Source organism: Cibotium barometz, chromosome 20, assembly GCF_041138505.1.
Source record: "Cibotium barometz isolate CiBa-2024 chromosome 20, ASM4113850v1, whole genome shotgun sequence".
Taxonomy (NCBI): domain Eukaryota; kingdom Viridiplantae; phylum Streptophyta; class Polypodiopsida; order Cyatheales; family Cibotiaceae; genus Cibotium; species Cibotium barometz.
In genome coordinates, this window is record NC_141065.1 from 24,993,880 (window position 1) to 25,009,323 (window position 15,444).

A 15,444-nucleotide genomic window follows, 5' to 3' on the forward strand; every position below is an offset into this window, starting at 1 on the left:
GTCTCCTACGGGCTCTAAGTGTCTCTGCTCTCTGGAGAGTAATTCCCTGCTGTGTAGGGGCTGGGAGTGGGGTGGATCTCTGAAAAAATGTAGTAATCTGTGTCTGTCGTCCCCCCTCTGGAGCTGTCTAAGCCTGTAATGATGTCTCTCTGTGACGCTGTATGTCTAGAATGAATCTCCCCAATATGCGGTGGTCTGCTCCATCAAAAGGATCTGGCGTAGATGTGGCTCTCTGAATAAAATGGGATATCTCTCTCTGATGGCTGTATATGCTCTGCATCTGCATACATAATGCTCCTCACTCTCCAGCTGACCAATAGCTACTCGGGAGCCGTGTGGTAAAAAGCCCTCCATGTATCTAGGCCTCTCTATAAATCCATCATCTGTGATACTCATGAAGTGATCTCTGTAGTATAGCATCTTCGGTGGAAGAGGCTGTGTAGGTGATATCCATGTGTCTCGTGTATAGAGCTGTCATAGGTCTTGTCTCAATACTCTATTCCTCTCACTATGAGAGAGACGGATATGTGGTGCATCCCTGTCATACTGGAATGGTGGTAGATGATCCATGTCTAGGCCATGCTGGTCCTTGATAAGATCCCCAAGGATATGATCAAGCTGGCTGATTTTGTCATCTACAGACCCTCCCATTGTAGAGGGAGGGAATGTTTGAAAGGAGCAGGTAGATATGTGGGAAAGAAAGAGAAGAAATGGATGAAAGGGATGAAATAGGGTGGGGGGTTCAAGTCCCCATTAGGGCCCAGGGATGGTGATCGGAGTTCACAGGCAGGGAAAGGGGGAGGATGAAGGAAGGGAGAGAGGGAAAGGAGAGAGAGAGAGAGAGAGAGAGAGAGAGAGAGAGAGAGAGAGATGGGGGGCGCAGGCAGGCAGCGGGAGGGGAGAGCAAAGAGCGAAGAGCGAAGGGAGCAGCGGGAGGGGTGGGCGCAGAGCGAAGCGGGAGGGGGGGGCGCAGCGGGAGAGGGGGGCACAGCGGGAGAGTCCTCTGTCTCCTATGGGCTCTCAGTGTCTCTGCTCTCTGGAGAGTAATTAGCTTGTAATGATGTCTCTCTGTGACGCTGTATGTCTAGAATGAATCTCCCCAGTATGCGTTGGTGTGCTGCCTCAAAGATCTGGCGTAGGGAATGTGGCTCTCTGAATAAAATGGGATATCTCTCTCTGATGGCTGTATATGCGATGCATCTGCATACATAATGCTCCTCACTCTCCACCTCCTCTCTGCACAATCTGCCGTGTGGTAAAAAGCCCTCCATGTATCTAGGCCTCTCTATAAATCCATCATCAGTGATACTCATGAAGTGATCTCTGTAGTATAGCATCTTCGGTGGAAGAGGCTGTGTAGGTGATATCCATGTCTCTCGTGTATAGAGCTGCCATAGGTCCTATCTCAATACTATGTTCCTCTCACTATGAGAGAGACGGATATGTGGTGCATCCTTGTCATACTGGAATGGTGGTAGATGATTCATGTCTAGGCCATGCTGTGAGAACCAATGTGTGACCTGTGCATACCATGATCCTTTGTCTCCTGCCTTAGCCAGCTGTCTAGATGCCTCAAAAGCTCTGTATGACAATCTGTCTTGTGGCATCTCTCTGAATCTGTCTAGCAGGCATATAGTCTGGAATATGGCCTCTACTATCATAGGAGGCGCAGCAAACTCTGCTCGGATAATGTCATGAGGTACTGACAGTTTGCTGCGTTATCATGCGTGCCATCATGAGGGCCTGTGGTCTCTCTATCTGTGTCCACCAATGGGTAGCAAGTCCTGGCGCCCATACCGCTGCTCCATACATCAGTGCGAGTGTGACTAATGTGTCAAATAGCTACCCCTTCGTCCGGGGCTCCTGAAAATGCGCCAGGTGGCACTGTCTCTCTAGCATAGCCAATGCTGCATATCCCCGTGTCAATCTGGCTCTCGCTGCGGAACCCATGGTGAAGCGCGTGGCTGCTGCAGAGAAGGTAACCCCTAGGTACACGTATGATGTCACCACCTCCACCTGGCGTCCTGCGAGAGTGAATGTCAGCTGACTCCTGCCCTGTCTCGATGTATGAAAGACCATAACCTTGGTTTTCCCAAGGTTCACAGTAAGACCCCTCTGTGTGCAGAAATCATCGAGTGCATGTAGATGCTGCTGTAGACCTCCTGGAGACTCAGACACTAATACAAGATCATCAACATAAAGCATAATATGTACTGAGGTACCTGCTAGATCAACTCCATCTCCGCTTCCCCTTGTAATGAAGTCAGCCACCTCTTCAATGCATAACCCAAATAGCATGGGGGAAAGTGGGCATTCTTGCTTCACACCAATGGTGCTAGCAATAGTCTCGGACATACTTCCTGGGCATCTGACTCACCCAAAAACCTGCTCATATAATGCATAGATGCCCCATGTCATATCTGCTGGTATGCCAAGAGACTGCAGGTGCTGAAAGAGCCTCTCTCGTGGTACTATGTCAAATGCCTTGCGGAAATCCACAAAGCAGCAATAGAGCTTTCTCTTCCTCAGTCTGGCCTGATCAATCATACATCTCAAAGTGAATACATGGTCAGTGGTAGAGAAAGCTCTCCTGAAGCTTGGCTACCTGCCCTGATGAGCGTAAACTTGCTCGCTCAGCATATAAGCTAAGCTCTTGCTCCAACACTGCACCATAGAGTTTGGCCAACACGTGGCTAACCATAACCGTCCTGTAGTTGCTCGGATCAAGCATATCCCCTGTTTTGTGGATCGGCACAATGGTGTGCATCGTCCACTCCGCAGGCAAACCGTGTGCTAGTGCCCTGTTAAACAGGTGTGCAAGAAAAGGAGCCAAAGAATCTACTGCATATATGAGATGCTCAACCTGTAGGCCCATATGGTCGGCGGCCCGTCCATGCTGTAGGCGGCAGATAGCTTCCTTTACCATCGAGTGGGTAAAGAAGCTAGCTGTGGTAGGTCGAGCTCCTGTGTGGCTGAGGTATAGGTGGCTGCTGTGGGGCGTGGTATAGGCCCTCTGCATATGTGTGCCATGTCTGTGGGTCTGCAATGGGTGTCGGTGTGGCCGGGGCTCTCTGAAGTGCCGCCATGAGATAGGGCTACCTCTACTCATGAAGAAATGGAAGATCTCTAGCTCCTGTATCTCTGCGAAGGCCCGCCTTTTGCGGCGAGTAAGTCTCCTCATCTCTCTCCTCGACTCCTGCTCCGTGATGGCTCAAGGCTCTCTATATGCGGAGCCGTGAGTATAGGGCTCCGCACTCGTCATCATACCATCTGTTCTAGGGCATAGTCCCAGATCTCGCCGGCTCTCCTGAGTGGACACGATGTGGGAAGCTCTGTAATGCAGCCGTGTGTAGGAGTGATGCCAGCTAGGCTGTAATGGTATCCATAGGTACCAGGGGATCCATGAGTAGGAGCCCATCCTCTACTCTACGAGTGTATATGTTTGCCATGTCGTGTGTGAAGTAGATGGTAGTGTGTGGCATGGGTATGTCGAGGGCTGGTGATACTGGTGATCCGGCTAGTGAAAATGCCAAGTATGTATGATCTGCCCCAATAGGACGAGGTGGGATGGAGAATGAGGTGACAAGCTGTGATGCCTCCAAAGACCCCATAATGTAGTCCACCACCGTGCGTCCGGTCCGTGTATGACCCCCATGTGGGAAGCATGTCAGCCCTCCTGATCTCGGACACTGTAGCATCCCGTTATAAATAACGAGACGATGCCTGGCTCCCAACTCAAGTAAGTGGTCCCCATAATGTCCTCTGTCTGGTCCAGTGTCCTTTGATGCCCGACTAGCCCCTATCTCCTCTGGATCCACAAGGTGGAGGATCTCCATGTCATCATAGTCATACACCTCACACTGTCTGCTTTGTGTGTGGGCATTGAAGTCACCCGTAAGAAATACTTCCCCTAGTGTAGAATAATGCATAATCTCCTCTGACAGACAAGTGTATGGCGAGGCTCCTGTCTCCTCTTCCTGTGGCATGTCCTCTGTAATGACATAGGAGGATCCTGATGGAGGAAAGTAACATAGGGCTATGTATATAACCCTGTCCTGTGAGAGCTGTAAGCTGATCCACATGTATTTGGCCTTTGGATCCTGTGCTACCACTCTCAGTCTCCCCTGTAGCTCCCGTCTGAATAGAACTGCTACTCCCCCCGACCCTCTCGAGGTACCCTGCCGTGTGGTCCTCCTATATGCTGACTTCCACTGGAATCCCTCTACTCTAGGTAGCCCTCTCTCTGGGCTCTGATGTGTCTCTGTCAGAAGTATGATGTCTCTCCCCACCATAACATGCTCCAGTCGTCTAGGTTGCACCCATAGTGAACCATTACAGTTCCATACTGCCATGTGTATCTCTGTCAGTGGCCTGGTCTGTGTCCCATAAGCCCCAAACCGCTAATCCATGGGCCGGCCATCAATGATGACCCGACCATCTCGATAGAAGGCCTTCTTGCCTTCTCTCCTCGCGTGTAAGACTTGTGGCATGCAAGCTCTCCTATGCTCTAGCTGCATCCTCGTGAGATTATCATCCAAGAAAATAGGAGCTCCCTCTAAGCCTCGTAGTATGACCCTCTTCCTCATGAAGGTGACCCTCTCGGTCTCTCCTGCAAACTATAGGATGAGGGCTCGCTTGCGTGTTGAGTCTTTCCCGGCTCTCCATGCTTTGGTGAAGGGGAGAGGGTCCTCTTCCCTGTAGCCTAGCTTCATGTATAGAAGCTGTCCATCTTTCTTGGGAGTGGAGTTGGGTGTCTTGGCTATACCTGTGACTCGAATGTTGAGGCGGCGGGCATGCCTCATCTTCTCCTTCTCAATGGTGGTGTGAATGATTTGATGTTCTTTCCTTTGAGTCTCCTCCCTCACTTCTTTGGGAATGTTCTTCTTCACCACCTCAACCCATCCTGACTGCTTGGCTTCAAGTTTTTCCTCCATGTCCTTTGTGATCTCCTTGGAGATCTCTTCTTTGATGGCCGTGAGAGTGTTCTCATTGATCTCCCCTTCTTCCTTCTCGGTGTTCTTGACGGCTACCAGTTCCACTTTCAATGCACTCACCTCCTCCTTGAGTGCTGTGTTCTATTGTTTAAGGTCCGTGACCCGTGCTTCGAGGGCCATGATGTGCCGGTGTAGTTTGTTCTCCACCTCATTGAGGTTGGAATCGGATGTCTTCTTATTCTCCTTGATTAGTGCCTTCATTGCTGTCTCGAGGGCCTCAAGTTTCTCTTGGAGACTCGGGGCCATTCCTCAAGATTGAGAAGAGAGAGAGAGTTATGTTGCTGCCTTGGGGGCTTGAGCAAGGGTGAGAGGGAATAGGGATCTTGCACAACACACCACATTGAGCGGAGAATAGGCCCCGCCCCCTTAAATTATTCAGGAACAATCCATGGGCTCGCTAGCTAGGATCAATACAATCAATGAATACAAAACAAACAGATATGCCCATGTAGGATATCCAAGTCGATGTCGAGGCACAAGATCTCTCATGCCGAGCACACCACGGAGATGACCCACAAGTATCTCACTAGGCTAGTACCAAATCTAATATCCAAATCCAAGTCCAATGAATCCAAATCCAGATCCAAGTCCAAGTCCTGATCCAAGTCCAAGTCCAGATCCTAGTCCAAATTCAATGTTCATGTCCAAGTTCCATGCCCAAGCTCTATGTCCAAGTTCTCCATGTCTATGCTCCATGTCCAAGCTCTATGTTCCATATCCAAGTTCTATGTCCAAGTTCATATCCAAGTTCAAGTCCAAGTTCAAGTAGTCCAAGTTCCCATGAGTAATCTCCACAACTCCTACAACCTTGTCGATGAAGAAAACCATGGAAAAGCTCTTTCTGGCAAGAAAACTGATATGAAACCTATTTTAATGGTTTTTGGGCGATAAAAAATCCAAAAAGCAGTTTTTAGGGTTTTTGGAGCAGTTTTTAGGGTTTTTGGAGCAGTTTTTAGGGTTTTTGGAGCAGTTTTAGGGTTTCTGAAATTTTAAGGATTTTTGAATTTTTTGTCCGTACATGTCTGTACAGCTCCGTACATGCGTCCGATCGCCCATGCATATGCCCATACAAGTCTAGGGCTGACCGTACATCTGAAAAGCAAGTTGGAGAAGGTGTTGATGGCGAAGAAGAATCTCTCCATGTTCATAATGATGCCCACACACTCTCCATGATCTCCTTCAATCTTCAATGATCTTGTTCATGGTACTACAAGAGAAGTCCAATCCTTTTTATACTTGTAAGAGACCCTGCTTTTTGCCAAAAAGCCTTCATGCTTTTGCTTTGCCTTTTTATGCTTTGCTTTTCTCTTTTTGCCTTTGCTTTTGCTCTTTTTACTTTTATTAATAAAATATTACTCAACTTTTGATGCTTTGCTTTTCTAGCTTTAAGGCCTTGCTTTTTGGCCTTAGAGCTACTTTTTGAGAAAGCGCCTTCTATCTTTTTGGTGCGGCTCAATCTCCTCTTTCCAATGGTGCCCTTGGCTTGCGGTCAACCCTATTTGACTTTTTGCTTTTTCTTGCTTTTTGACCAAGAATGCTGCTTTTTCTTAATCAAACCTTATGGACCCTGTCCCCATGTCTTCTTCCACCTATCTGGTGTCCGGGCATGGGCATGGATTTCATCATGTGAAATAGAGCTAGGAGGGCCAAATAGTTACACAACATGTACGGCCACACTTTAATAAAGTGTGAACATGCAAAACAGAAAAATGAGCAATAACTCTAACAAACCTAAACAAGAGTTTAGAGTCAAACCTACCACCTATCTACAGCCCACAAGCAAGGTCAAAATACGGACTCATGTGTCATGGGACTTCCCCATAAACTACACATACAAATCTTGCAAGTAGTAAAACAATTCATGCAAAAGCAATTCTAGGCATGTAGGTATGCCATGCAATGCACAACATGTATTGAACAATCTCCCTTTCATTTAGTCGATCATTCAAAGCGTAGCTGTACAGGGTGGCTGATCTTGTAGGAAGTCGTTGAGGGAGGCTCAACACTTGTGATGAGGTCACTGCAACAATCCTCCGGCTTGGCATAGGGTAACTCACTCTGGTAATGCCAAAAGATGAACATATTGTGCTAAAATCCGCTTCCGATCTTTTGAAAGGTCAATCAAGCTCGTTAGATGCCACAAATAGAACATACGTGGTGTAGCCATTTCCAACCTTGTGTATCGCTTGCTAAGCAATGGGACTCATAAGTGAAGGCAAGGACTCCCCTACCATCTCCAACTAGTAACTGGAATTATCTCGGAGTGTTAGTGAGTGTTTGCTAAGGTGGACCATCCACAGTTGATGAAACAACCATGGCTGATAAAGAATGATATCCACTTGATCTAAAGATGCCACTGCCCATAAAACTCTCCAATCAACAAATAAGCATCCTCCAATAGCTATCATACTTGAACTTGGTTGGATTAACTCTTTTTTCTTCTCATGCCGTTGGTTGCGACCACGTTGCTCACGCCCACCACGAAAGGCAACTTCAATTGCTCAACCTAATGCTCCCGAATGATTGCTTAAGAGGCGCCATTTTCAAAAAGGGTAGACACTAGATGCCCATGCATGGTCCTTCGGCACATCACCTATCACTATTTGGGCATTCTTTGTGCTTTTGAGAGCTCCATGGTATGGACAAGACCTGTGGACAAGACACCTCATGGCAGGGAACTTATATCTACGCCAAGGGTCAGTAGCTCATGGTAGGGGCCTCATGGCTACACCAAATGCGAGTAGGCTGAAGACTTTGTCCGGCACTCACATTCAGAGTACGATATTCCGGTTGGCCTGGGGTTGATTGAACTCAAACAATTGTCACTTGAAATGTTATCCAAAGACTTGGTCCACTCAAGTTTCTTGCCATTTGGAGCTCCAATTATTTTGGTCAAGAAGAAGGATGGAAGTGTATGTGGTTGTGTGGATCATAAGGCGCTCAACAAATTAACTATCGAGAATGAGTTTCGTCTCACTCATGCCGATAATTTGCTCGATCAACTTGTAGGCGCTATGACGGTCAGTAAGTTGGATTTGAAGTCCATCTATGATTTGGTTTGGATTGCGCCAGATGACAATTTAGAAGACCCCTTTGGGTTGTTCAAGTATTTGGTGATGCCGGTTTGGGTTGACCAATGCATGGACCACCTTGAGTAGCATGATTTCTTGAACTCTCAGCCGAATTTTGGCCACATTGGCATCGTGTTCCTCAAGGACATTTTGGTCCTCAGAAAGTTCGGAGATGAGCATCATAGTCATTTGGAATTGGCCATAAGGGTGATTCAGGCCAAGCAATTGTAGCTTTACCCTACAGAGACGAAGTTCTACTTGGTCAAGGTTACCTCTTAGGACCATGTTATCATACTCAATGGAATTTTGAGGAATCCAACAAACATGTGGAGCAGTATGCCCAAGAAACTAATCCTCATGTTTTACAAAAGGAGGATTGGGTGTTTTGTTGGGTGGAACGGACTTGTTTTGAGACTCTCAAAGTATTTATGTCGGCCTCTCTAGTCCTCTGTCTTCCATATTTGGACAAGCCCTTTATTGTGCTTTGTGATGCTAATGGTGGTGACATTGAGAGAGTGTTGTAGGGGAAGGTCATTCGGTTGCCGACGGGAGTAAGAAATTGTGTGTTACAATACTCCATGTACGACTGAAGCTTCATGCTGAATTTTGGATCTGCATTGCCTCCTCATTAACTTCGTTGCCGGCATTTTCTCTCATACTTCATTTTTCAAATCAGCTGCAAGAATGAGTATTCTCTATTCATGAAGAGAATTTATGGGACGATCCGGATTTTAAGCACATTGAAGAAAGTTCTTGCAGGTTGAAGTACACTGTTCATGATGGGTGGTGGTACTACAAGGACGGCGCGTGTGAGTCAAGATGGTGGTTTGCGTCTGGTGCTTCTATGAAAATGACATGATGTTTCTGTTTCAGGACATTGTGTTGGGGGCCCTCATTGGAGAATTCACTCAACTTCTCTTCTGGCCTTGCATGAAGCATGATGTACACGAGCATGTGCGCTTCTGCTACATCTATCAAAAGTCAACATTAGACACATGGAAATCAGCACGCAAACAACCAAGCGTCATCCATTGCTGATCTGCGAGTTGCCATGGGAACTATGGTTTTCTTGGTTGGTTTGTTGAAGAGCCAGGAGTTTTATAATGACTGTATTTTGACAGTTGTTGATTGGTTGATTAAGTAGTCTCATCTCATTCCTTGCAAGTCAGATGCAAATGCATAGGATGTGGTGCAGTTTTTCATATATACAGTGTTGTGACTTCATGGAATTCTGTAGAGGATCGTCTTGGACTGGGATTTCAAGTTCATATGAGCGTTTTGGAAGGCCTTGTTTGATGGTCCGGGGTTGAAGTTACAGTTTAGCATAGCTTTTCACCCACAGACAAACAATGAGACAAAGAGCATGAACAAGACATTGATTATAATGTTTCGGTGTAACTGTCATGAGCATCAAACTCTTTGGGAGGCATTTTTGCTGTTGGTGGAGCATGCCATCAACAATATAGTTTAGGTTTTGACAATGAAGACTCCCTTTGAGGTGGTGTATGGTCATCTGTTTGTAATTAAAATGATTTAAACACTCAAGATTTCTATAGGTCATTATGGTGCAAATCAGTTGGTCCAGGATTCATGTCAGATGCTGCGGCAAATATGGAAGACTCAGATGAACCAAGTGTGGGAAGCCAACGAGTACTATCGGGATAGCAATCGGGTTTCTTTAAAAATTGAAAATCTGAGTTTAGGAGTTTCTTTGACACTTCAGAGTGGTCCAGGATTTATGTCAGATGCTGCGGCAAATATGGAAGACTCAGATGAAGCAAGTGCGTGAAGCCGACGGTTTCTTTAAAGATTGAAAAGCTGAGGCTCAAGGAGTTTTAGGAGTTTCTTTGATACTTGCTGCGAAGAGTAAGGGTCCTCTCAAGATCATCAAGAGACTCAATGATACTATTTTTTAACTGGAGTGAGTCAGCAAAGTGGAATATGCATCCAGTGTTCCACTCCAGAAATCTTGTGGAGTACCATGGACGAGAATTGTGTGCTCTACCCGAGGAAGATGAGCCAGAGTTCATGGATGATGGAGGTCTTGTGCCAGAACCGGCGGTTCTTTATTAGTACAGAAAAGACTCCTAGTGAAAGGAATTTGAATCTCTCCCTAAATATAAGGGTTATGCAATACAGCAAGCTGTTTGGTTTGATGAGGATTAGTTCATAGATTAGTCTCACCGGTTATTGTGATATCAGGAGGCTATGCAGTTGAGGATAGCTTCTGTTAAAATGGGGGACATGTGATGCACCCGCACCGTGTTGACAAGCCAGGCGGTCAGCACAAGCCTGGTGCTATATAGACAGCAGCAGCAACTGGGCTGTCATGGGCAGCAGGAAGGGAGGAAAGGTGATGGCTGGATCTTGGCAGACAACAGGTCTAAACGGGAAGTAGACAACAGGGTAGATCTAGGCTGGCTAGTAGCCAGACGCTCATGTATGAAAGATGGGTTATAATTATAAGGTTATTTTGGTAGTTTAGCTGGCCTGCCAGCCCATGACCTGCATGAAGTAGCTGACCAGCTCCGACCTAAAGATTGAGGACGTTTGTCCTCCTATAAATAGGCCCCTCCAGTCCTGTATTCAGTCATTAATCAGTAGTCTCCATCTTCAGTCATTGTGCAGCTTAGAGAGCTCTTTAATGTGTAGGAACTAGGGAAACATGAGTCAGCATTTGGTGGAAACGTAGCATTTTCCATTTTCCATCAACTTGGTTTCTGGTGCTATTGATCATCTTTTGGGATTAGTTTACACTAGTTGTGGAGACAATCTTTTGAAATCTAGATATTTATTCATTTTATTATATATAGAATTAGTCATAGGTTTATTGGAAGTGCTTGCGTTTTGGATATTTATTCATTTTATAATATATAGGCATAGGTTTATTGGAAGTGCTTGTGTTTTTTTCCGATTTGTTTTCTTCTCTCTTAATACTTGCATCTAGCCCAGTAATCTTATAGCCTGCAACACATGGTCAGGGGGGTTGGCCCAAAAATACCCTGCTCATGCTTTGCTATCTGGCTGCTCGTCTGTAAAGGCCCTTAGAGATGCCAAGGGAGTGTTGGCAGTCGGACACTGATTTTTCAAATTTGTGCTTCAGATAGCCTCAACGTTTTCACAAGGTTACCTCTCACTTCTAGGGAGACATAGGCACATTAGAGAGTTTGGAACCATGTTCCATAGTTGCTCTATCTAGAGATAAATCTTTAGGTAAGGGACACATGTTTACATTTTATTGCTAACCAGCAAGTTATGTACCTTCTATATGTTTCTTTGCAGCTGAAGAAAGAGATCTTCAGCTAGTAGATGCACCTGTTTCTGGAGGGGTCAAAAGAGCTGCCAATGGGACCCTTACAGTACGTAAAATTCTTCTTGATTCAAAGAATTCTTTTGTATTGTTTGTGAAGTTTATTCGAGTGTTCTCTTTGCTTTGTGTTTGTTTGTTGAAAAACTGCAGTTACTCTGTCAATTGGCAAACTTGGATGTAATCCAATGTTATGAGTGCGCATGTGCGTGCATGTGTGCATGCATGGGTGCATGATGTGTATTAAATATGATATGATATCCAATGTATGTGCAGATTATGGCAGCAGGCCAAGCAGAGGCTTTTAGACGAACAGGGCTGGTTTTGTCAGGTAATATTTTCAGTATAAAATTTTTAGTTTGACAAGAATATGTTGGAACTACAACCCTTTAAGGGCGTCTTTGGTTTCAAAACTTATCCTATGTTTGTGATTATATGATGAATGATACTTGGCTGTACGTTTGGCAGTTTTAAGTGAGACGTTGTATGTGATTGATGGAGGAGCTGGTAAAGGAAGGTATGCTCAACTTTGACACATTGCAGGATGTATTCTTTTCTTTCATGAGGAAAATGATTTTTCAATAAGTGTAGTACATGTTGAAGGTGTAACACACTGCTACAGCTCCTCCCTATAAGGGCAGTGGTCTTAACAGAAAGGCATTATCGCGGAATGGGAACAGTGGCGTTTGTGCCCTCTTTATAACCTCTGTGCATTGGGCTCTCCATTTGAGCCAATTGTCAAGTTTCTGACCATCACATTTGAATCCACACAACTGGGACCACACCGTCCTTTTAGGACGTGCTGCATCTTCACAAGTCTGTGACAGTAATGACCAAGTCCTATAGTGGGTCCTTGCAAATGACTCTAATGGGACACATGCAGTATGTGGCACCAACTTTGGTATAAAGAAAAGACTACAGTACATGGGCTCGTTGCACTTACTGATGGATCCACAGCACTGACTTATAGAAAAGGACATTTTATCTGGAGTTACACATGGCTGAAGGATAGTCAATACATGTCCAACCTTGGGACAAGACTTACATCTTTCAAATGCGCAATTTTCTTGCCATGATAAGTCTCTATTGGGATTGTAGCATGGTCATCAATTTGGGTGCTGCTTTTCTCTTGAGGAGAGCATGGTTTGGTTTGTTCCGAAATTTTGTCACAGAGTTCTTACTAGTGCTGCTAATGCAGGTACCTAATTGAACCTCTTTCGGCTATAGCAGGGTATTGAGAGAGGACTTTTGACTGGGCTGACCAGCCTAGCATGGGAGCGTGTATTGGGCATATAGAGGACACAAGGTGAGCTAAGAGGACTCCAAGTTTCAAGAGTCCCACCGAGCATGCCAAATTTTGGTGTGCATATAGTAAGGGTGGTTGCATGACACACTAAAGTGGTGGTTCTTCTTTGGACAGTATGTCCAGAGTCCTTGACACTCACGACATGTAACACTTAAAACAGACTTGAATTTAAGCATAGAACAACGCACAAGAACACCACAAACACCACCTGTATTACTTTCAAGAAGTTGTTATATGCCCCTCATTGCACCGTGCATAGCCACCAGTGGTCACAGTGAGATGGACAACACACAAGACATGATGCAAGAGTTTTTTCCATGTAATTTGGCCACGAATTACATTTGAAAATATTATGCTTCAACTGTGTATGGCTGGGATTGCCAAGTACTTAGAATAATGTTCCATTTTTGGAGGCTTGAATTCCATTTGAGCTTGAAATCGTGGAGGATCATCAATTCCATATAGAGCAATGTCGTCATGACTCATCCTCGTCCATGCAAGCATGCAACGTTTTGGAAGAGAAGACCTCAAATTAGCAAACATGCAAAAATAATGACACACTAGCATGGCATAAGGTGAATGTTCCCCCCCTCCTATATATACCAATAACGAAGGCACCCAAGTGAGAACCTACTCGTCCACAAAGTCTTTGGCCCTTGTCATTAGCTTCCCTGTGCATACTCACCATTGGGCTCTCTCGCCAGCTTGGCTCAACCCATGAACCCAGTCTTCCTTTGGCCGCTTACCTGAGACTGGAGTGTGCACTTACAGCTTGCAATTGACAGTGTGCATTCTCATGCCACCTTGTGTGATGCTTTCCTTCAGACCACTCAGACTAGTGTTCGCACTCACAGTTTGCAAGTGACGGTGTGCATTTTCATGCTGCCATATGTGATGCTATCCTTCGGACCACTTGTCTTCAAGCATTTTGCTTCATCTCTTGGCCTTGATCCTTAGATCCTTGCCTGAAGCATCGAATCGCTGACCTTGATCCACTTGATCCTTGCCAAATTATCAATCAACTGATTAGGGTCATGACATATTCTCATCCCCTTAACAAGAATCATCATCTTTGATCACAACTTAGGACCAAACTGCCAATACTTAGGTTCACCTTCCTAACTCATGCTACTTCCATATCTCGAACGTCTATCTTAAGCCTCAATAGCTTCTTGTATCTCTGCTCACTTTGTAGAAGCGCACAGCAGGCTCTTTACTAAGTTCATCCCATTTCTACTTGCAATCTTAGGGATATTTCAAACCACAATACTGCCATTTGCAGTCTAGACATTCTAGTCCACACAAATTCTAGTTGTTCGAGTAAGATATTCAGCTTCTATGTCATTAACACATGCCAGTTGGCATCAACTTTCCCATAATTTTGTTGCATCTAGCGTCTCTTGTTAACATATCTTTAGGAAACTCACTTCTCCGATTAAGGAAATAAAGTGAAATCTGTCTTAGCCTAGCAATACGATCACTACCAAGCTTGTAACTTCTCGAGGTCCTTATTGTTAACATAAACATTACAGGTCTACTTGGCCTTTCAATACTCTGTATCTTGGCCTAGCAATACTACACTACCAAGCTTGTAATCTCTCGAGGTCCTTACTCTTAACATAAACATTACACGTCTACTTGGCCTTTCAAAAGTCTATGGTAAAGTATGCTTGACCTACCAAAATCTTCTTGACTCAAATATGCCCGCTATTTTGGTCAACTTGTCCTTCATAGTCCAACACATGGATTGTCTGGATGTCTAGTTCTCTTCAGCTCTACGAACATGCCCTCATCATTTCCTTTTAAGTGGCCTAAGATGAGAAATCAAAACAAAGTTGATTGTTCATTTTTCTAATCGATATGAAATTGTGCGAACACTAACACTCACAAGTGTTCCCTTAGTTCTTTTGGCTCTCTTGTGCTTTGAACTACAACATGGGTTCCTTTAACAGACCAATTCCATGAACCATACCAAGATTTCTTAGGCCACGGGCTCCTTGAATCCTATAAAATTTGGAAACTCATAATAAACTTTCAAACACATTCTGATTCCAAGGATCACCTAGTACACATGCATAAACAAGATTGGTACAAACAAAGAAGGGTGCAGGCAAGCTCACCACCCAACCCTAGGTTCGCGTCCGCAAACCTACTGCGAGCCAGGGGCTAAGCTTCCACTCCTATGAGTCCATGCCAGTGTCCCATACCACCAGTGCCTACCTCACAAGGAATCTTGGCAAGACTACCCGTGATCCGCCATGTCCATGGTAGGAGTAAGCCTTTGGTCCAAATCGAGACCACCATGAATCAATAATAACCTTATATAGTTCTTATTGTTGTAATAAATAACACTCCAATCATAAATAGCCAATAACCTTGGATTTGTTAAATCTGAACCTTAGCCACCTAAATCTGTCTGCTTTTCCTCTCCTAACCTTGTTGGATTAGTCTCTAACCCCAAGGGTTAGTGTTAGGTACCTAACATTCCTCACGACTTAGGACATTTCCACTCTTGGAAATAAATGAAGGAGAATCTAGCTACTCGTAACATGCCTTCAGAAGGGTTGTGGCATGGGCACTTAGCTTATCTTCAAGAAAACATCAACTTAAAACCTTAAGAAAATCTGAAAATAAACAAAAGAGAGAGTAGAGAGAGAAGACACCACACTAGGGGTCGGAATAGCCTTGGGCCGACCCCCCCCTTTGAGTTATAAAACCCCTTGGAGGAGCCTTGAGTACAAGTTCTTAGAGCTAGAGAGCTCTCTC

The 15,444-nt window shown here is 45.1% G+C and overlaps 1 protein-coding gene across 1 annotated transcript in view; it reads left to right on the forward strand.

Moving 5' to 3' along the window:
* Positions 1 to 15,444, forward strand: part of LOC147627693 (ketose-bisphosphate aldolase class-II family protein) — a 78,413-nt gene that overhangs the window by 9,641 nt on the left and 53,328 nt on the right. The window contains exons 3-5 of the mRNA XM_086814626.1: positions 11,348 to 11,424; positions 11,649 to 11,703; positions 11,841 to 11,889. Of these exons, the coding sequence (XP_086670752.1) occupies positions 11,348 to 11,424; positions 11,649 to 11,703; positions 11,841 to 11,889 (181 nt within the window). The remainder of the gene's footprint in view (positions 1 to 11,347; positions 11,425 to 11,648; positions 11,704 to 11,840; positions 11,890 to 15,444) is intronic.